Source organism: Dipodomys ordii, unplaced genomic scaffold (assembly GCF_000151885.1).
Source record: "Dipodomys ordii isolate 6190 unplaced genomic scaffold, Dord_2.0 Scaffold94, whole genome shotgun sequence".
NCBI lineage: Eukaryota > Metazoa > Chordata > Mammalia > Rodentia > Heteromyidae > Dipodomys > Dipodomys ordii.
Window position 1 is genome coordinate 9,081,974 of NW_012267310.1, and position 21,429 is coordinate 9,103,402.

Genomic DNA, 21,429 nt, shown 5'->3' on the forward strand with positions numbered 1-21,429 from the left:
CTTTGCTTATAGGTAAGGTGGGCTGCAAATGTATTGTCTTTCTGGACCTACTTGGGCACCATATTTTTTTCATTTTTTATTATCACATATTAGCTATACAAGGGAGGAATTCATTGTGGCATTTCAACACATGTATATGAGGTATTCTAATCGATCTCTTCCTATTTCTCCAATGTTTCTGTTTCTCCGTGTGTGTGTGTGTGTGTGTGTGTGTGTGTGTGTGTGTGTGTGTGTGTTATCTGTGAAGATGACATACAACTCCTACCTAAGTGACTTCTTTTTGGTTTGCACTACCTGGTTGTCAAGAATTCACACATAGCTCTCTTTAGGTTGGCCAGTATAAAACCCATATGTGAGCCAAAGTGACCGAGTACCTCTTTTTCTACAGCTACCAGCCTATGGCCAAGGGTGAAAACATCTTACAAGTCCTTCTGTACCAGGCCAGTTGCACTAATTTTTCCTCAGTAATTTATTAAATTTGCATTGCCAATTTCCTAAATAGAATGCTAGATCCCAAACAGTTCAAGCTATAAAAGATCTTCCCATCATCTGAAGTAACTAACTCTCTTTAGGAGTTGTAATGAGGGAAGGAGACTTACTGCAGGTCATAAAACTGTTTACTGGCAGAGCTGTTCAAGTACAGTTCCTGAATTCTTAGACCTGTGCCTCCTTTTTGTTTTTTTTGAGACACACTGATGATAATATCCCAAAGTATTTTAGTTTATAATTCCTACATTTCAAATATTTCCTTTGCTAATTGAAAAGTAGTATCATTTACACTCTTACCTGATATTCATTAATAGTTTTTGACATCCTTAGGGTTATATTTCTGTAACAAATTCCTGATTCATTGGTTTTAGTTGGTTTCATCTGTTAAAAGTTCCTTGATTTCAGATCACCAGGAGCAATGCTTCTAAAATTAAAACACACCAGGCATCAGTGGCTCAAGCCTATAATCCTAGCTCTACAATTTTCACTTTGCTGTGTACTTTTAAGGTTTTTCTTTTTTCTAAAATGTGTTTTCACTGTGATCAATGGATTTATGTCAATACTAGGGATCAAACCGAGTGCCCTTAGCATGCTAAGTGCCTTACCCACTGAGCTCTATGCCCAGTCTAATTTTCTTTCTTTCCTTTTTTTGGGGGGGTGGGGAAGTGGGCTGGTCCTAGGATTTTAACAACACTGGGCCTGGGACATTGTCCCTGAGCTTTTGTGCTTAAAGCTAGAGTTCTACAACTTGAGCCACAGCTCCACTTCCAGCTTTTTGGGGGGTTTTGTTTTGTTTTGTTGTTGTTGTTGTTTTTGTAGTTTAGTGGAGATAAGAGTCTCATGGACTTTCCTGCTTGGGCTAAAGTGGAACCAGAATCCTCTCAGCCTCCTCAGTAGCTAAGAATACAGGCATGAGCCACCAGCACCCAGCCCTTATTTTTATTTTTTAAAGGATTCACATAATGCTACCAACACAACAATTATTAGTGTCTTATAAGTCTTCTTTTTTTGTATCATTTGTAGGGCTTGAACTCAGGGCCTGGGTGCTGTTCCTGTGCATCTTTGTGCTCAAGGCTAGTGCTCTACCACTTGAGCCACAGCACCACTTCTGCTTTTTCAGTGGTTAATTGGAGAAAAAAGTGTCATGGAGACTTTTCTGCCCTGGCTGGCTTTGAATCATGATCTTCAGATCTCAGCCTCCTGAGTAGTTAGGATATAGGTATGAGCCATTGGCGCCTAGCCAGTTCTATGTATATTATTTTTTAACTGTTGTAATAATTTTTGTGAGATTTTTATTTAATTTGAGACAGAGTCTGGCTTTGTAGCCCAAGACTGGCCATGAACTCAGTAATCTTCCTGCCTCAGTCTCCTGAGTACTGGGATCTCAATGTGTGCTGCTGTGCCTAGCTGGTTATAACCTTTTTTTTTAAAGTCCATTTTGGGGTTTGAACTCAGGGCCTGCTCAAGGCTAGCACTCTACCACTTTGAGCCACCATACCACTTCCAGCTTTTGAATGGTTATATGGAAATAAGAGTGGACTTTGCTACCCAGGCTGGCTAGAACCATGATCCTCAGATCTCAGCCTCTGCAGTAGCTAGGGTTACAAGTGTGAATCACTGGCACCCAGCTGATTATAAGCTTTTACAAGCACTTTTAACAAAATTTAACCAGAGGTTTTAGATGTTAGTTTTTACTAGTTTAATATTATTACTGAATATGTTGGTACAGTATGGGCTTGGTAGCTACAAGAACAATTTGTAATGGTGTTGGTGGTTTATGCCTGTAATCCTAGCTCAGGAGGCTGAAATCTGTGGATTGAGGTTCAAAACCCAGCTGAACATAGTGAGACTTATCCCTATAACCAGCAAAAATTCAGTAGTAGGAGTATGGCTCAAGTGGTAGATCCTCATCCTTGAGGGAAAAAAGCCAAGAGATTGAGAGTTGCTGAGTTTAGGTCCCAGTACTGGTATATACAGAAAAGCATCAATTCATATTGATTGTGAAATCTGTTAATGCAAGACTATGGACAATGAAATGTGTGTTTTTTATACATTTAACATTCATATGCCTCTAAATGAATGAACTAGAGAGGAGAATTTGAAAACCCAAATATATTATTTTGTTTATTTTTATTTTTAAAATTATTATGAAGGTGATGTGCAGAGGGGTTACAGGTATATAAGTCAGATAATGAGTATATTTCTTTTTGGACAATGTCACTCCTTCCCTCACTCTCTGTTTTTCCCTCCCAGCCCTACCCACAAGTTGTATAGTTCATTTTCAACATAGTGTCTAGTGAGTACCACAGCTGCTTTGTTCACCCTTTGTCCCTCCATTGCTGTGCCCCCTTGACCCTCCCAAAGATAGATAAATAAATGAACAAATAAGGCAGAAAGTAAAACAAGAACAAGAATAAAGAAAACACCTCTTGTTTCCATTTTCTGGGGTTCGTTTTGATAAATGTTTTATATGATCAGAGGCTCATAGGCATTGTGCCTTTGTGTTTTTCCCTAAGAATATCCTCCTTTGGTCTCATTCTGTGTGGATGCCTAGAGTGAATGTTAATTTTAGAAAGGGATTAAAATTAAGAATCAAGGGCTGGGAAGGTGGCTCAGGGGTAAGAGTGCTTGCCTTGCATGCATGAGGCCCTGAGTTCGATTCCTCAGCACCACATAAGCAGAGAAAGCTGGAAGTGACACTGTGGCTCAAGTGGTAGAGTGCTAGCCTTGAGCTGAAGAGCTGAGGGACAGTGTCCAGGCCCAGACTTCAGGCCCCACGACTGACAAAAAAATAAATAAAAAATTAAGAGTCATGAAAGGCACATGTACTGTAATTAACAGGTTTGCTTTAAAAGCATACAGGATTTTAGGGTGCAGTGACAAGAGGTTAGAACATTGGAAAAGCACAGAGGCATTGCATAAAACTTGGATATGCTGAAGGTACTAAAATGTGTTTGTTATTGGAAGAAAATCCTGAGAAGCTTTGATTGTCTGCAAGAAAAGCAATTTCACTTGACATGAAGGAATGGAATTAAAATAGAGGAGAAAGAAGGAGTGGTCAGGGAACAACCAATGGCCAAAGGATCAGATGAAAGTAACTGTAGATTAGAGTCTGGATACAAGCCAGAAGGAGCCAATAAAGAGAAGTAGCATGACAGGCATTTAATTCAAGGATTATAGGTAAGAAAGCAGCTAACTGATTTGCTGGAAAACTAGTGAAAAGAGGAGAGTTTAATTGATCATGAATTCATTATGTTTTCACATTGTAAAGTTGTTACTAAGAAAAGTATCATTTTCATAATACTATACTGTAGCAACCCATTGCCCAGGTCCTGCTCTTATACTTGTAGAGCTTCTGGAGAATTCCTTTGTGTTCTGCTTAGCTCAGTGTCCTTCTCTGCAACTATTACTCCACTCTCCTCAGTAATAATGACAATGTCATCAGCAATCAGTAGCATTTTTGATGCATATGATATATATTGGCTCATCATTGTAAGGGTGGGAACTTTATTTTTTTGTTTTTGTGCTGTTAATGTAGCTTGAACTCAGGCTCTCATGTTCTACTTTCTTGGTCATGCTGGCATAAGCAAGAAGTAGTCCTCCAGTATTTTGCTGATTCATTAGACATGGATTCTCACTGACTTTTCTGCCTGGGCTGCTTTGGTCTCAGATTCCCAAATAGCAAGGATTACAGGCATGAGCCACTGACACCCAGCTAACAAAGGTGATACCTTTTTTCTGACAGTCCTGGGGCTTGAACTAAGGGCCTACGTGCTTTCCCTGAGTTTCTTTTTTCTAACGGTTAGCACTCTACCACTTGAGCCACAGCTCTACTTCCAGCTATTTAATCGGAAATAAGAGTCTCAAAGACTTTCCTGCTCAGGCTAGCTCTGAACCACAATCTTCAGGTCTCAGCCTCCTGAGCAACTACATTTATAGGCAAGAGACTCTGGTGCCTCTCAAAAAGTTACATTTTTTTGCGTATTTACATTTTTTAAATTGTTAAAATACCATACAGAGGGGTTACAATTACATGGGCAAGTTAATGAGTACATTTCTTATCAAGCATTGTTGCCTCCTCCTTTGTTTCCCCTTCCCATCCCTTTCCATCCCTTCCCATCCCTTCTCATCTCCCCTACTTTTTTTTTTTGTAAAGTGAGAACTCTTTTTTGCCAGTCCTGGGGCTTGAATTCAGGGCCTAGGCATGTTCCTGAGTTTGTTTGGCTTAGGGCTAGCACCGTACCACTTGAGCCACAGCGCCACTTCTGGTTTTTTCTGTGTATGTGGTACTGAGGAATTGAACCCAGGGCTTCATACATGCTGGCAAGCACTCTACCACTAAGCCACATTCCCAGCTCAAGTGAGAACTTTTCATTCTCTTCATTTTATAAGAGAAGAAACTATTAAACAGGAGACCCAGAATTGTAATTTGGGCCTCAGCTATTTAGGCTTTGTAGCATCAGCCATACTGAATTGTTCCCATTATTATTATTATACACTTTTTGTGACAATCTTGTTATAAACAGAATGGCCTGCAGCTTGTTACATAGGCCAAATTGGCCTCAAACTTAAATTTTCCTGAGTGCTATCATTACTGCTTTGTACCACCTAGATTTCAATTCTACTTTTTCGCGGCCCTATCTGTTTGAGCATATAATGTCACCTATGACTTTACAGAGAAAGTGGATGCTCAGGGCTTCTAATTTTTCCATTTCCAATTTCTGTACTTACTGTGTGGATTTCCTCCCTCCTTTCCTTCACCAGAAGGGAAGCAATCTACTTCTGTCATTATATATCAGGACCATGTCTCATTAAGTCCACCCTCACTTATCTTTATTTCTTTTTCCAACCTTTTTTTTTTTTGGTGTTTGTCATTACAAATAACCAAGAATCCCTTCCATTTACCCTATTTCTCTAAGTTAATTTACAGCACTTTATTCCCCTGAACTTCTTGGGAGCAGTATTTCAATTGTTTTTGAACACCTTTTCACTGGAAAGTGTTAAATTTTATATATACATATATATGTGTGTATATATATATATATATATTTGCATTGCATAAGTAGTAGTGGAGCAAGGGAGATCTGATAGTTCCCTTTGTTCTGTGCCAGTCAGAGCATTGCCATAGTATTGTTCCTTTTTTTTTTTTTTGCCAGGCCTGGAGTTTGAACTCAAGGCCTGGGCAATATCCCTGAGCTGCTTCTGCTCAAGGCTAACATTCTTCCACTTTAGCCACAGCGCCACTTCTGGCTTTTCTGTTTATGTGGTACTGAGGAATTGAAACCAGGGCTTCCATTCTGAGGGAAGAGTTTAAATGTGTGGACAGATCATTGCATAATATTGAAACAGAAGCAGTTGAACAAAATTGAAAAACTTGAAGGACAGGTCTTCAAGTTTAGGTACTGAAATATAAAAGGAGGATTAACCTTATTCTTGTATTTCCAAAAAAATGAATGTGAAGTATAGGTGGTAGCTATAAGGAAAAGGATTTTTGAGGACCTAGGGATCATCAAATTCAAGTCATCACATATGCTAGACAATTGCTGTACCATTGAGTTATATAATCTAGCCCTAGGATTTGTCTTTGGCTGTAGTGCTTTTTGGCCCAAAGCCTAGTAATTGATTGCTTGCTCTGCTGTCATTCTACAACTTAAACCATGACTCTAGCCCTGCTTTTTGCTGATTATTTTTAGAGAGAGAATCCCAGAGATTTTTCTGGTTAGCTTCAAATTGGGGTCCTCCAGGTCCTAGCCTCCTGAACTGCTCCTGGCTGCTTCATTCTCCTCCACCTAATCCTCCCTCCCTCCATCTCCTCCTTTTCCTCCTCTACACATCTTCTTCCTCTTCTTCCTTCTTCTGTCTCAGTAGAGATCTGCTTTGAGAAACTGGAAGTGTTGTCTTGGTGGTCATTTGACAGAATTCTCAAGGAGATTTAGTTTGGGCTGTTGAAGTCAGGGTCTCACTATGTAGACCATGCTTGTCTTGAAATCAAGATCCTCATGCCCAGATTATCAAGGAGATTTGAGCATCAAAAGTGTTGATTAGCTGGTCACTCAGTCCAATAATCCTAGCTACTCTGGAGGCTGAGATTTGAGGATCAAGGTTCAAAGCCAGCCAAGTGGTGCTGTGGCTCACGTGGGATGGATGTACACTAGCATCACCTAGGGAGTTTGAAGAACCAGTACTGGTGTTCTGATCCCACCCCGTGTCAGCTAATTTGAAATGTTTTGACCAGGGTTTGGGCATTGGTATTTTAGAATGTTTGAGAATATTGACTTAGCAGATCCCTGCTGATCTGAAAAATATGGTACCGATCAATATTTTTACTCATTATAACATCATAGTCCCTGAGTTACATGTAGGTTGGTATAATGTAAAGGCCCATGACATACTGTATTTATGCCTGATTTAAACTTTCATGTATTGTGACATATTAAAATATAGGAATAAGCTGGGTGCCAGTGGCTCATGCCTGTAACCCTTGCTACTCAGGATGCTGAGATCTGAGGATCATGGTTTAAAGCCAGCCTGGGCAGGAAAGCCCATGAGACGTTTTATCTCCAATTAAACACCAAGAAGCTGTAAGTGGAACTAAGGCTCAAGTGGTAGACTGCTAACGTTGAACAAAAACACTTAGCGACATCACCCAGCACACACACACACACACACACACACACACACACACACGAGTAAAACTGAATTTGCAAATAACCAGGAGGTTGCTCAGCATGTAAGTTTTTTTTCCTATGGTTATTTTTGTAAAATGTAGAGCATATCTTTGTATGAACATATGCACAGCCATAGGAAGGAAAATTCCTTGTAGCAATTGGTAAACAAATGAATAAGGTGATTGTTGGTCTGCTCACAATAATAAATTGAATATTGTGAACTTGGAAAGTTATTGTATTCCTTAAGGCAACCTTGGAGCTTTTCCTTTAGATATTAATCTGGTTTCATATCATTGTGTGCTGGTGGTTAAGTGGGAGGAATATGTAGAAGTAAAAACAAATCTGATATCATGTGTTCACTTCTCTCAGGGATGCTCCAAGAAAATAAATGCTTTTGTATTTCCCTCCAAAATTGGTGTTTAAACGACCTATTCCCTTGAAGTAGTTTTCTGCTTGTTTTAATTTTCTACTTTCTTGTGTTTAATTTTCTCTTTAAAGCTATTGGTGTTAGCAACCAGAGGGAAACCACCGTAGTCTGGGACAAATTAACTGGAGAACCTCTCTACAATGCTGTGGGTAAGCTATCACGAACAGGGCGCCAGTACAAGGCCTTTCTCCACCTGACACATGTGGTCACGCTAAGGTGTCTAGCTAAAAACAGCATGTATTCATGTTTTCTATAATCCAATGGAAAGGGCCAAAGAGCCTAAGCAAGTAGCTGTTACAAATTTTACAATTTTTGATCACATTTATTCACATATTAAATTAACTATCTCCTACACTCACTATTTACTATTATTTGTACTATATATATGGGTGAATGTTGCCAGAACTGTTTTGTAGTCCTTGTGCTTTTGACATCTAAAAGATCTCATTTCCTCCTGCCCTCACAGAAATTCAGAGTAACAAATGCTCACTGTTATCTATTTGTAAAGTATTTCCATGCTTCCTCTTTCCATTCAATAATTCAATTACTGGACCTCTTGGGTTATAAAAATGAAATACAAGTCTCTCATTTGCTTCTGTTATAAATGTGGCTGTTTCAGCAGGCATTAAAAGAAATTCAAAGATGTCATAATTTGGGGTATGACATCTCAGATATAAGTGACCATAGGTTATTTTACAGCATCATTTTGAACATATGATGCTTAATGAGCACTAAAAGAAATTGCCACTTCCTACAAGGAAAATTGTGTTGTTTTTTTTAAAAAAAATCTGTCATAAATAGGAAATCACAATGTTTATTAATCAAATTATAGGTTGTGGTAGGGGGTTAGGAAATGAAGGTAGAACTTGTCAGATAGGAGAATTTTTTTTTGACATGGGATTTCCTTTTATTGCTTACATTGGTGTCAGCTACCTGGGCTCAAGTAATCCTTTTGCTTACTTCAGCTTCCCAAGTGCTGGGACAATGGTCATGCCACTTCCCAGCCATAGTGAGTTGATTGAGTTACTTTTACTCTATGTTTAATTCAGTAATACATATATATATATATACACACACACATATACACATTCATATACATATATAGATAGATGTATGTGTTTGTATATATAATATATATGTATGTATACTTGTATTGGGATTGCAGGTGTGTACTACAACATGAGGATCGTTACTTTACTGTGTGAAAGAAAATAAGTGAGCTTGATGCTAGGTCTCATGCCTGTCATCCTCGCTATTTAGAGGGGTGAGATCTGAGGATCTAGGTTCAAAGCCAGCTTGGGCAGATACATCTGAGAGACTCACGTTTAATTAACCAGTAAAAAGCTGGAAGTGGAGATGTGGGTCAAGTGGTAGAGCACCAGCTTTGAGTGAAAAAGCCAACCAGTACCACAAGACCTGAGTTCAAAATCTATTACTGTCATAAAAAATGATTTAAAATGAAATAGAAAATAAATGAACAATGTGCATTGTAAAAGTATTTGAATTCATTGGAGTAGTTATTAAAAATAAGGTATTTTACTGTTACTGTCTTATAAGAAAACATGTTTTTCAAGCATTGCAATCATGTATCTTTTTCAGTCCATGTAGAATGTTATTGTAAAGGTGATGAACAGAGATAACCACATATCTTCAAAAAAACTTTAGTTAACATTTTTTTCCTATAATTTTAGTGACCAGGAAAATAACTACAAATTTATCTTCTACTTTTACTACTTAATAATTCTCTATTAAACATATAGATGTATACATTTTAACATAGCTTCAGTAATCGACTTTGTGGATAATGAATATGTCTCTTACATTAGCCAAAATTTTTCTACGAAAGAATTTAAAAATGTTAAACAATCCGGGCACCAGTGGCTCATGCCTGTAATCCTAGCTACTCAGGAAGCTGATATCTGAGGATCACGGTTCAAAACCAGCCCGGGCAGGAAAATCCATGAGACTCTTATCTCCAATAAACGACTAGAAAACTGGAAGTGGTGCTGTGGCTCAAGTGGTAGAGTACTCGCCTTGAGCTGAAGAGCACAGGAACAGCGCCAAAGCCCAGAGTTCAAGTCCCATGACCGACAAAAAAAAAGTTAAACAATTTCACCAGGATTAAGTGCCATATTTCCCTTTTTAATGTGAAAATATCCTTCACTTTAAGTTTGTATTTTTCTGCAAGCAAATATCTTACTACACACATTGCATAGAAATACATGTTTATAAACTTCAGTTTGACATTCTCATGACCATTTAACTGTGAATATAAGTAAGGCAAATTATTGCAATTAATGATTACTACTAGGAGAATATTTTTGGAAGTTATTATTAGCTTACTTTTCAATTATATGGGTTTTGTTGTATTTAGGGTAAAGAACATTGCAGCACTCCTTCATTAGTGATGATGTCTACAAGATTAATTTGTTTTTGTTTCAGGCCATTGGGACATACAGAGAAAGGTCAGATAGCTCAGGGAGGGAGGGATAGAGATGGAGGCAGGAGGAAAAAGAGAAGGAGAAGCAGGAAAAGAGAAGACAGGCAGGCAGGTATGGCCAAAAACCTTACTGTGTTCAAGTCATGATCCAAACAAATATCTTCCGAGAATTATTCTATTTGGTGTGTTTAAACACAAGTTTCTGGAGGTCATTTAAAATCTACTCAGTCCATGTAGGATATGAGAGTCAAAAAGCTAATCCAGTAGCCTATAGTTAGCTGGTACTTAGGGAGGTATCACCAGGGTGAACTGGTATATGGAGGAACTGGAACTTATATCAAGGGTGACTAAGTTCTGCTTGTGATTTGGCAAAGTTAAGCCTCCGTTTAAAAGTGGATGCTTAAGTAGCATACAGTTATAAGAATCCACAACAGGGTTTTACTTTAATCCTTCCCCTAGCAAATTGAAAAGATGGAAGCCAGAAAGTTGCCTTTCTTTTCTGCTTTTCTTTTTCTTTCTTTCCCTTTCTTTTCCTTTTTTTGGTAGGTCATAAAGCTTGAACTCAGGGTCAGGACACTGTCTCCAACCTCCTTTTTGCTCAAGGCTAGTATTCTACCACTTTGAGCCACAGCACCACTTCCCAGAAAGTTCCTTTTAAAATTTCTACTTTGAATTGTAAAAATGAAACTTTGGACTTTGACTACTCATTCTAAAGTAATGTAACTAGATTAGTCAAAGTTATACTTGCAGTGAAAAAATTAGTAGATAATTTACCTGAAAATCTTTCTGTGATGTGCTTACTCTTAACTTATTTTACTTTTCTTCCATCTGTGTCCTTCTGTACCTATCCTAATGAAGAGGCTTCTTTTTTTTCTATATTGGGCCATGTTTGATTTGAGAACCTTTTAATGTATTTTGATATTATTCTAGGTATTAAAGAATATAAATTATGTTAGGGTTTTGTTTTGTTTGGTTGGTTGGTTATGGGGCTTGAACTCTGGGCCTGAGTGCTCTCCCTGAGCTCTTCAGCTCAAGGCGAGTGCCCTACCACTTGAGCCACAGTGCCACTTCTGGTTTTCTGGTAGTTTATTAGAGATAAGCATTTCACAGACTTTCCTGCCCTGGCTGGTTTAGAGTCTCACAGACTTTCCTGCCCTGGCTGGCTTTGAACTGTGATCCTCAGATCTCAGCCTCCTAAGTAGCTAGGACTACAGGTGTGAGCCACTGGTGCCCGGCTTGTTAGTTATTTTTATAAAGCACTTTGTAGTCTAGTTTTAGAGAGAGACTAACAAGAAATTAGGGAATAGTTGATCATTGTCTGCTGCTAAATTGTATAGGATAGCTGGGAATGTGGCTTAGTGGTAGAGTGCTTGCCGAGCATGTATGAAGCTCTGGGTTCAAATCCTCAGTATCACATAAACAGAAAAAGCCAGAAATGGCACTGTGGCTCAAGTGGTAGAGTACTAGACTTGAGCAAAAGAAGCTCAGGGACGGTTCCCAGGCCCTGAGTTTAAGCCCCAAGACTGGCTTAATCTTCCGAGATTTCAGTATGGATTTTAAGTTTGTGGCATACTTTTCATGGTATAGGTCATACTTCATTTGGGCCTTGATGCATGTGTTAAGTCCCATTATGAGAGGGAAGAATTAAGCAATAGTGTACACAAGCTATGAAGGTGAAAGCATATACACATTTCACAGAAGAGTAAAGAGATGGATTACATTTGAGTATAAGGTTGACTCCCTTTTAGTAGAACCAAGGGCTACTATTCCTGTGGTAGCATGTTATCTATTTTACCCAGATTATTTAATTTCAGTGATCCTCTAAATAGGCTTTGCTGGCCTTATTTTATAAATTAACTATAGAAAAGCGCTGTAACTTAATTCAATGTCGTATAGCATAAAGCCACAGTTTGAACATAAACAGTCTCCGACCCTAAAGTATGTGCTCCTATTTGGATATACAGGATTGTTGATTATATAGAAAGCATTTCACAATAGTGTAGACTTGATACAACTGGCAGCTTGGGATGAAAGTCATGATAAAGGAAAGTTTATCATTGTACATTGGTGGAATGTATTTCAAACATACCACTCTGCTGAAAGCATCTATGAAAATGAATTCACTGTATAAATTCATGTAAATTTAGCCACCAAAAGTTTAGGTTGCCTTTCTGTGTTCCAGGTTCTATAGTGAACCCTAGCCATATAGTGATTAAGCAGGCTGGGTACTTGCAAATGTACCCTAATGTATCCTAAGGATAGGATTTAGGAAGCTGGAAGGAGAAAGTGGAATTGAACTGAATGGAAGAGAACACAAGTAGTTAAGAAGACAAGGCACTAAATAATTACAAAGAATAGATTGTGCATCTAACTTTAAGAAAGACGCTAAAATGTCATTATCTGCATGTAGGATGTAGGTCTTCTATTGAAGCTATTACAATAATATTAAGCTGGGCGCTGGTGGCTCACACCTGTAATCCTAGCTACTCAGGAGGCTGAGATCAGTGGATTGTGGTTCAAAGCCAGCTCAGGCAGGAAAGTCTGTGAGACTCTTAATCTCCAATAAGCCATGAGAAAACCGGAAGTGACTCTCTGGCTCAGGTAGAGTGCTAGCCTTGAGCTGAAGAGCTGAGGGACAGCGCCCAGGCCCAGAGTTCAAGCCCCACAACCAACAAAAAAAAATTAAAGTTTTAGCAGCCTTTTCCTACAGCAACATCAGACATGATTAATAGAAACAGAACCATTTTTATCTTTGAGCTACTTTGGCTTTATTTCTATTATAGTCTAATTTCATTCATTTAAAAAAATTTGGTGTTGGTACAGGAGCTTGACCTCAGGAATTGGGCATTCTCTTTTAGTTCTTTTTTCACTCAAGACTGGCAATCTACCACTTGAGCAACATTTTCACTTCTAACATTTTGCTTGTTATTCAGAGATAAGAGTCTCATAGACTTTTTGAAGATATTTGCCTTCTGAGTAGCTAGTATGGCAGGCATGAGCTAGTATTTATACTTTTTATTCCCTCAGTATTAGTTCAGACTAAGAACACAAAGACTATAGACTAAGTGGCTTCTACCATAGGAATGTATTTACTACAGTTCTAGAAGCTAGAAGTTTGAGGTCAATCAAGGTGTCAGCAGATTCAGTATCAGTTTGCAGATGACTGTCATATTCATATGACAGAGAGTAGAGTGTAAGAAATCAATCTCCTTCCTGTCTCTTTTTAGGAGCAATAATCCCATTCATGAGGGTACTACCCTCATGATCTAGTTATCTCTCAAAATCTTCATTTCCTCATACCTTCGTATTTGGTGTTAGGATTGGGGGGAATGAATTTTGAGGCAATCCAGAACATTCACTTCATAGCTCTCTTTGTATGCTTTCTTCCTTCTTTTTTTTCCCTTCTTGTAACAGTCTCTTGGCTTTCCTTGCCTTCATTTTCCTCTGTTTTTACTTACTGAATTACATAACTGATGAGTAATAATACTACATGAGCAAATGAGAGGAGCTCTTTTTAGTCTTATTTTTAGATTTATTTTTGGTCAGTTGTGGGGCCTGACTCTGTGCCTGGGCACTATCCCTCAGCTATTCAGCGCAAGGCTAGCGCTCTACCACTTGAGCCACAGTGCCACTTCTGGCTTTTTCTGCTTATGTGGTATTGAGGAATCGAACCCAGGGCCTCATGTATGCAAGGCAAGTGCTCTACCACTGAGCAACTTTCCCAGCCCATATTTTTAGATTTTTCTTATGTGTATATGGGCATTTTTATGGCTCAGGTATACTTGGTAAGGAATAAATTCACACATTCCCAGTATAGTAATAAAGAAACCAAGATAGGAGGATTTGAAGACCTCATTGGTGGCCATGGCACGGGTTTAATGGAGAAGCTGAATACTGAGAAATGCTAAATTCTTAGAAAGGCTGTTGGTACTTGCAACAAAGGCATGCTTGTTTATTGTTTTCTGACAGATAGCATTATAAGCATAGGGAAAAGTTCCAATAGTCCATTGAGGTACAGATGGCCTTTTTTAGAAGTTACTTGTTAATTTTGAGACTAATAAGGTAAACTGTAATGTGGTATCTAAAATGGCAGAATGTCACTTGATATCACTGTTTCTCCTATGCCATGATGCAACGCTTTACTATGATGATGTCATTAGTGGATTTGGAGAGAGCTTTAGAGCCCTGGATCTGAAACAGACCCTTGGCTTCTCTCACTTTCTTCAGTTATCCTTGTCTCCCTGCTACTTTTCTCTTTCCCTTTTAGCATTAATTATTTTGGCAAATAATCTTTGCTAAAGAGCCCCCCCCACACACACACACCATTTATAGCTCATTCCTTTCAAAACTAACCCTTATAAGTAGTTACTGTAATTTATTGTTACTAAGAGGTTTGGTTTTAAACTACAAACAACTCTACCTTTGTAGAGTAAGGGAAAGCTTAAATAAGTGACATTTACACAGGTTTTAGTGCCTCAAGCCTAGCTTCTCATGAGGTGAAATCTGAGGATCAAGGTTCAAAGCCAGCCAAGGCAGGAAAGTCCATGGGCCACCTTTTTTTTTTTTTGGTTGGTTGTGGGTCGTGAACTCTGGGCCTGGGCACTGTCCCTCAGCTCTTCTGGCCAAGGTTTGTGCTCTACCACTTAAGCCATGGTGCCACTTCCGGTTTTCTGGTGGTTTATTTGGAGATAAGATACTCATGGACATTCCTGCCCTGGCTGGCTTAGAGCCAAGATCCTCAGATCTCAGCCTCCTGAGTATCTAGGATTATAGGCCTGAGTAACCAAAGCCTTGCCATGGGCCTCCTATCTCCAAATAATAACCAAAAAAAGCCAGAAGGAGAGCTCTGGTCCAAGTGGTAGAGCACTAGGCTTGAGGACAAAAGCACAGGGACAGCACCCAAGCCCAGAGTTCAAGCCACAGGATCAGAAAAAAAAGGCCACATGTAGTGTGTCCACACCCTTTTTTCATTAATGCTACTGTAACCAACCTAGGCAGGATGCTCACTTTTCCCATTATTGGCTGTGTTAGATGACTCAGTTGACTGGTGTCCATGGCAGTCAATTCAAACCCTCATCCTGATTGCTTTCAGTAGAACATAATCTATGAATTAACATAAAATACCATCCATAACTGGGACTAATATACAGTGAGGCAAAATTACTGGTTGAAGATTTCTTATATACTAAAGAAAGTAATCCACAACAAAACCATTTCTTTGTCTTAACTTTTTTCTTATGTAAAGTGCATTACAAATGCTTTTCCCAAGCAGTTTGTTGGACTTAAAAGTTCCCTGTAACACAACTACGCAGTTACACTTTTAGATATTGACCATCTCTGTCCTTTCAAAAACCATGTTTAACTGTGGGGCAGGGATTATATACCTATGCTAGCATCTTTGGAAAGACCGGAAAATAGCTTGAGCTCATTTGTTATAGAACTGTTTGTAGAACTGAGTTTTGTTTCAAAGAATCAAGAAAGAAACCCATACATGAGAAACCGCGAAAGTCCCTAAGCAAGTTGGCCTTTCACAATAACAGTGTGTAGTGTTTGTTTTTAAATTTTTCTTTGAAAGGGAGCAGAATTTTTTTTGAGAGAGTCTAGCTACGCATAACCAAGGTTGGACAGGGATTTCATCCTCCTGCCTTAGTCTGCCAAGTGCTGGGATTATAAGCACATCCCAGTAGAAGGAAGTTATTATTACTTTTGTGTAATATAGGCTATTTATAGTTATGTAACATTGTTATTTTTTTCTTTTATTACACATTTCTGTGTTTTGGTGCTAGTCGTGGGCTTGAACTCAGGGCCTATGTGCTGTCCTTGAGCTTTGTTTGTTCATTTGTTTTTGTTTTTGCTCAAGGCTAGCATTCTACCACTTGAACCTCACCTCCATTTTTGGCCTTTTCTGTGTGTTGTTAATTAGAGCTGGCATGGAGCTTCAATCATCAGAACTCAGCCTCCTGAGTAGCTAGGATAACAGGCTTGAGCCACTGATACCCTGGTATAGATCTTTTGAAAAGTCTTATAGCTCTGGAATCCTGGGTAAAGATGTACTGTTATATTTTGCTGTAACTTAATAATACTGGATAGTTTATATTTAAACTTAACTGATATTTTACATTTGAGGCTTCTAATCACTTAATATCTCTTTTATACCATTTAATTCTAATTTACTTGGTCTAGATAAAGGATATAACTTCTAGAATCAAGGATGTATTGTGTTCTGAATTCCCAGGCATCTATTTTCCTCTTTTTGCCCTAATCACTTTGGGAATTAGCAATTCCCTGTTTGCTCTAAACATATGCTATTCCTTTCTGGGGAGGTGGCCTTTACTTCCAGTTGCCCTACTGGGAAAGTGATTTCTTGGGACTGTGCTTGCCCAAAATACCCCTTTCATTTCCTACAGCAGATGGCTATAACACAGATGGTATCATGTTCCTTATTCCTTTCTAACATCCCCCTGTGTGCTCCCTAAATACATGATGATTCCAATCCAGTCCATGATGCATCATTTCAGTTCACTAGTTTTTCTAACTAGGATGCATTTTCATTGTCATTCATCCTGAATCAGAAACATCCAAAAAGGAGTACTATTGGAACTAGACATTCAGACTGGACTTTTCTTCATTCCCTTTCCACTCCATGTCTCTTTGTTTTCTTTTTCTACACTCAAATGTGTAGAAAAACGTTCATTCTGATGAACTTAACCTAAGTGGTCTGCTACCTCCTATGTGGTCAGTAAGAGTACACTGATCTTGAACCTGGCCATCTCTAGCATGAATTGCCATTATTTCTTCTAATGCTCTAGCTGCTCCAGTCTCTCCTGATTCTTCAGTTCCAGTTGCCGTTGTTCCCTCTGGCTCTTCAGTTCCAGCTGCTGGTACTTCCTCAGGTATTGGTGCTCTGGCTGTTGCTCACTTCCCAACCTTCCAACTCAGACATGTTGGGGAAAATTGACTGCTGCTGCCAGATCTGGTTCTGTCACTTCTTTTGATTGTTCTCAGAAATTAGCTACACAGGGGGCTTAGTGTTCCAGCTTGGGCTCTTCTCTTTGGTGTTTGGTCTTTTCTTCTGCAAATCTAATGTTGCCATCTTAGCTTCTTTAATGAGTTCTCTAATGTTTTTGTTCTTAATTTCATTAATTGGGAGCATTGGTGAATTGCTTGGTAGTATGTCAACCACTGACATCTTTCTCTTTGGCAGTTTTACTAATTCAGTCCATGTATTCTAATTCCCTTAAAGTCTTTGGCTGTTAAAACAACATAAATATCATGAGACTATTTAGCCCAGCCTCCTTTCATATTTAGAAAATCCAGGCCAAAAAGAAGATTTGCTTAGTCACAAAGCTTGTTAGTAGAAAAGCCAAATATAGAACTTTGGGTTCATGAGTCTACCTCCAGTGTTTGAGTCTTTGCAGTAAGGATCATTAAACTCCTCAGTGAATGTCCAAGCTATTAAAATAGGAGAAACACTAGTGTTAGAAAGCTAATGTTATTTTTTTTAAGTCCAATGGGCCGGGTGCCAGTGGCTCACACCTGTTATCCTAGCTACTCAGGAGGCTGAGATCTGAGTACGGTTCAAAGCCAGCCCAGTCAGGAAAGTCCATGAGACTCCATTCAACCACTCAGAAAACCAGAAGTGGCGCAGTGGTTCAAGTGGTAGAGTGCTTGCCTTGAGCTGAAGAGCTGAGAGACAGCACCCAGGCCCAGAGTTCAAGCCCCATGACAAACAAAAGCAAAACAAAACAAAATGTCCAATGGCTGAGCTTTCATGATTCATATCTGTAATCCTAGCTGTTCATGAGGCTGAGATGTGAGGATCATGGTTCAAAGCTAGCCCAGGCAGTAAAGTCCATGAGAGTCTTACCTTGAATTAACTACTGAAAAAGCTGGAAATTGCACTGTGGCTCAAAGTGGTAGAACACTATCCCTGAGCACAAAAAGGTCAGGGACAATGCCCCAGCCCTGAGTTTAAACATCAAGATGAGCACAAAATAATGCCCAAGGTAGTAGCTTTCAAATTTCTTTATCTATGTTCCTTGGTAAGAGGTACATTTTATATTATGATACAGCAAACCCACATAAGGAAAACTGAAGTACCACAAGTTACTAGTAATCTTAACAAATGCAGAGAATTCTGATATTTATCATTCAAATCCTATTTTTATTTCAATATATTAATAGTATGGGGGGTTTCGTTGAAATTTATCCTGTTTCAATTTTTGAAGTAGGTAATCAAAATGCACTAAATTGATTTTTGAATGCATAGCTGTCAATAGTTAAAAATACTGGGGATTGATATGTACTTGTTAAAACTCTACTTCTTTCACTCTTTCCAATTACTCCTGTTAATTCAATAACACCTGGTAAGGTTGCTTGATTGTGAGGAAGATCCACTTTTGTCACAGTTATACAGTGCCACCACTGTGTAAAAAGCAGACTGCCCTGGTTACCTGGCAACAGAAGATCCTGCTGCCTCCATGGTAATGTCACTGTTGGCTTGAATCAATCATAGTGTGAAATGCTAGAATACTCAATTCCAACTAAATGAGGTGAAAAAATGGTTCTTTTGCTAGGGGAACCAGCCATCTAAGGGTAACTTTGTTTAAGTGCCATTTGATTCTGAACTCAGATAATGTTACTTGGATACCCCACAAATCTGTCTTTTCTGGGATGGCTCCTAATGTGGCAGATTCAGATCTCCCTTCATAAGATAGCAGTCCCATGTTAGACACTCCTGTACATGGACTGAACACAAATCTAGCTTGAGCTGTTTGATAAACCACTGAAGTCTGAACCAAACACTGGGTCTAGAACCAATACTGGCAATCAAGGTAGGGTCAAATCTCAGACAAGACATATGGCCATGGATGAAGGAGAGCTGACTTCCTAAAGAGAATGTGTGATACTGCTCCTGGATGAAGGAAGAAGGGAGGCTGGTCAGAAAACTGCAGATTTAATCTATAGGCCACCTATTTTCATGTTTTGTTTTTCCTCCTATTTTCGTGGTTTTGATGGCTCTTTTTATTTTTTTTGTTTGTTTGGGTTTATTTTGGTTGGTCATGGGGTTTGAACTCAGGGCCCAGGGCACTGTCCCTGAGCTTTTTAACCTCAAGGCTAGTGTTCTACCACATTGAGCCACAGCACCACTTTTCTGTTGGTTAATTTGAGATAAGAGTCTCACAGGGACTTTTCTGCCCAGGATGGCTTTGAACCATGATCATCAGATCTCAGCCTCCTGAGTAAGTAGGATTACATTTGTGAACCCCCAGCAGCACCTGGCTAATATAGCAGCTTTTTATATCTGCCATATCCTGAAGTCCTCAATTTAAATCTCATGGGAAGTAGCCACAGTCAAAATTAAGATAGGTCCCTCAAGAGAAATGACAGCTTAAGTAATTAGAAAAAAATGATTAAAATTCACTATAAGAAATGAATGATTTTAAATGAAGAAAACCGAATAATACAGGTAAAGCACAAATCAAACAAAGCAACATCTGTGTCAGATGTATGTCATGGGCAAGCTACTTTTATTTTCCATGGAGTCCTTTAAATAGATTATGGGCCTGAATGTTTTCAGAAGGCATCTGAGTATAGTCAGTGTCCTAAACATAACCAAGGAGGATGGGCTCTGAGGATCACAGTTCAAAGCCAACCTGGGCAGGAAAGTTCATGAGATTCTTATCTCCAATTAACCACCAGAAAGCCAGAAGTGGAGCTGTGGGTCAAGTAGTACAGTGCTAGCCTTGAGCAAAAGCAGCTCAGGGACAGCACCCTGGCCTTGAGTTCAGGCCCCAGGACCAGCACACACACACACACACACACAAAACACAAGTGACCTTTAATAGATTAAAAATTGTTAAAGTTTAGTGACCAACTTAAGTTCAATTTGACAAATAAAGCCCAGCTAATTCCATTGGTTACCTCTCAAAATTGCGTATTGTACTATTTAGTGGTTTCTCTTGCCCAAGCCTTCTGTCATGAAACAAAACAATTTCTACTTGGGGATTAGAAAATGAACGCTAGCTATTATAGTAAAGATCATTATCTGTTAGAACAGGTTTTTCCCCATACAGTCCAGAATAGGAAAGTGTGACGTTTAAATTTTAAATGATATCAGATCTAGTATAGTTTGAAGTTTTTAAATGTAAACATGCAATTTCTACATTAATGATGGATTTTTTTCTTTAGTAACAAGATCAGGTCTCTGCTATCTTCGTCACAGATTGTTCCCAAGTTATATACTTTACATTGAGCTGTTTAAATTTTCTTCTCCCAACCAGCCTGCCTTCCTCTTAAGTCTTTGGTGCACTCATGTGTGTTTAGACAAATACATATTTCAAACATTTTTGTAAGGTTTTTCCATAAGAAGAATATGAAATGAAAGCTATAAGGTTTGTATTATTCTCATAATTTGGTCTGTAATTTTGCATAGAACCTTTAAATTTTCCCTCATAAATTTGTTCTTTTCTAACAATTTTTCCCACTCATTTCTAATTTCTAATTTCTCTCTTAAGAGCTATAACATTTTAATTGTGTATGGAAACTAATCAATCTCTTATCGTTGATAGTGATTTCATTGTTTTTATTGTTATGACTTTTTTTCATATGTGTTATATTTTGATCTATAGTGTGGCTTGATCTAAGAACCCAGTCTACTGTTGAGAATCTTAGTAAAAGAATTCCAGGAAATAATAACTTTGTCAAGGTAAGAGATCACTTCAATAATATATTGTCAAAATTTTGTTTTTAAAAATCCAATGTTAACAGATTTCACAAACAAACCTCCTATTGGGCCTTACATCTAATGGTAAAGTAGTTGTGTAATAGATTTATAGAATATAAACTGAGGCCCAGGTTGGATGGATTGACAGGAATGGTAATTCAAGCATTCTTTCAGTATATATTCCTATTGTGTCCTGTTGCCCAGCGAAGAAAGTTCTGGGTGCCTTGAGGTTTTATGCATCTGGATTTGGGAAGAGGGAGAGAAAGTAGAAGATAATCTAGTCCTTTGCTGAAGACTTCTACTTCGTATAAGCAAAAATATTTTTAAAAAATTCTTGGGCTGGGAATGTGGCTTAGAGTACATGCATGAAGCCCTGGGTTCAATTCCTCAGTACCACATGAACAGAAAAAGCCATAAGTGGTGCTGTAGCTCAAGTGGTAGAGTGCTAGCCTTGAACTAGCACTGAGCCTTGAGTTCAGGGACAGTGCTTAGGCCCTGAGTTCAAGTCCCATGATTGAAAAAAGAATTCCTAATTTTCAGTCTTCATATATATCTTTCTCTTCATATCAATGAAGGAAGAATTTCTAAACAACATCAAAGCCAAGTTCTAGAATTCAAAAAGAACTTTTCATGTCCTGTATTTTTTGTTGATATGTTTATTTGCTTGGCTTTTGGTTTT

General features: G+C 38.6%; 1 protein-coding gene across 4 annotated transcripts in view; it reads left to right on the top strand.

The window, feature by feature from the left end:
* Gk (glycerol kinase) overlaps positions 1 to 21,429 on the top strand; it is a 93,641-nt gene that overhangs the window by 19,964 nt on the left and 52,248 nt on the right. For 2 of the 4 annotated variants that reach the window (XM_013026508.1, XM_013026507.1), the window contains exons 4-6: positions 7,656 to 7,733; positions 16,834 to 16,917; positions 20,656 to 20,732. In XM_013026508.1, the coding sequence (XP_012881962.1) occupies positions 7,656 to 7,733; positions 16,834 to 16,917; positions 20,656 to 20,732 (239 nt within the window). The remainder of the gene's footprint in view (positions 1 to 7,655; positions 7,734 to 16,833; positions 16,918 to 20,655; positions 20,733 to 21,429) is intronic. The other 2 variants (XM_013026509.1, XM_013026510.1) reach the window with 1 other exon arrangement.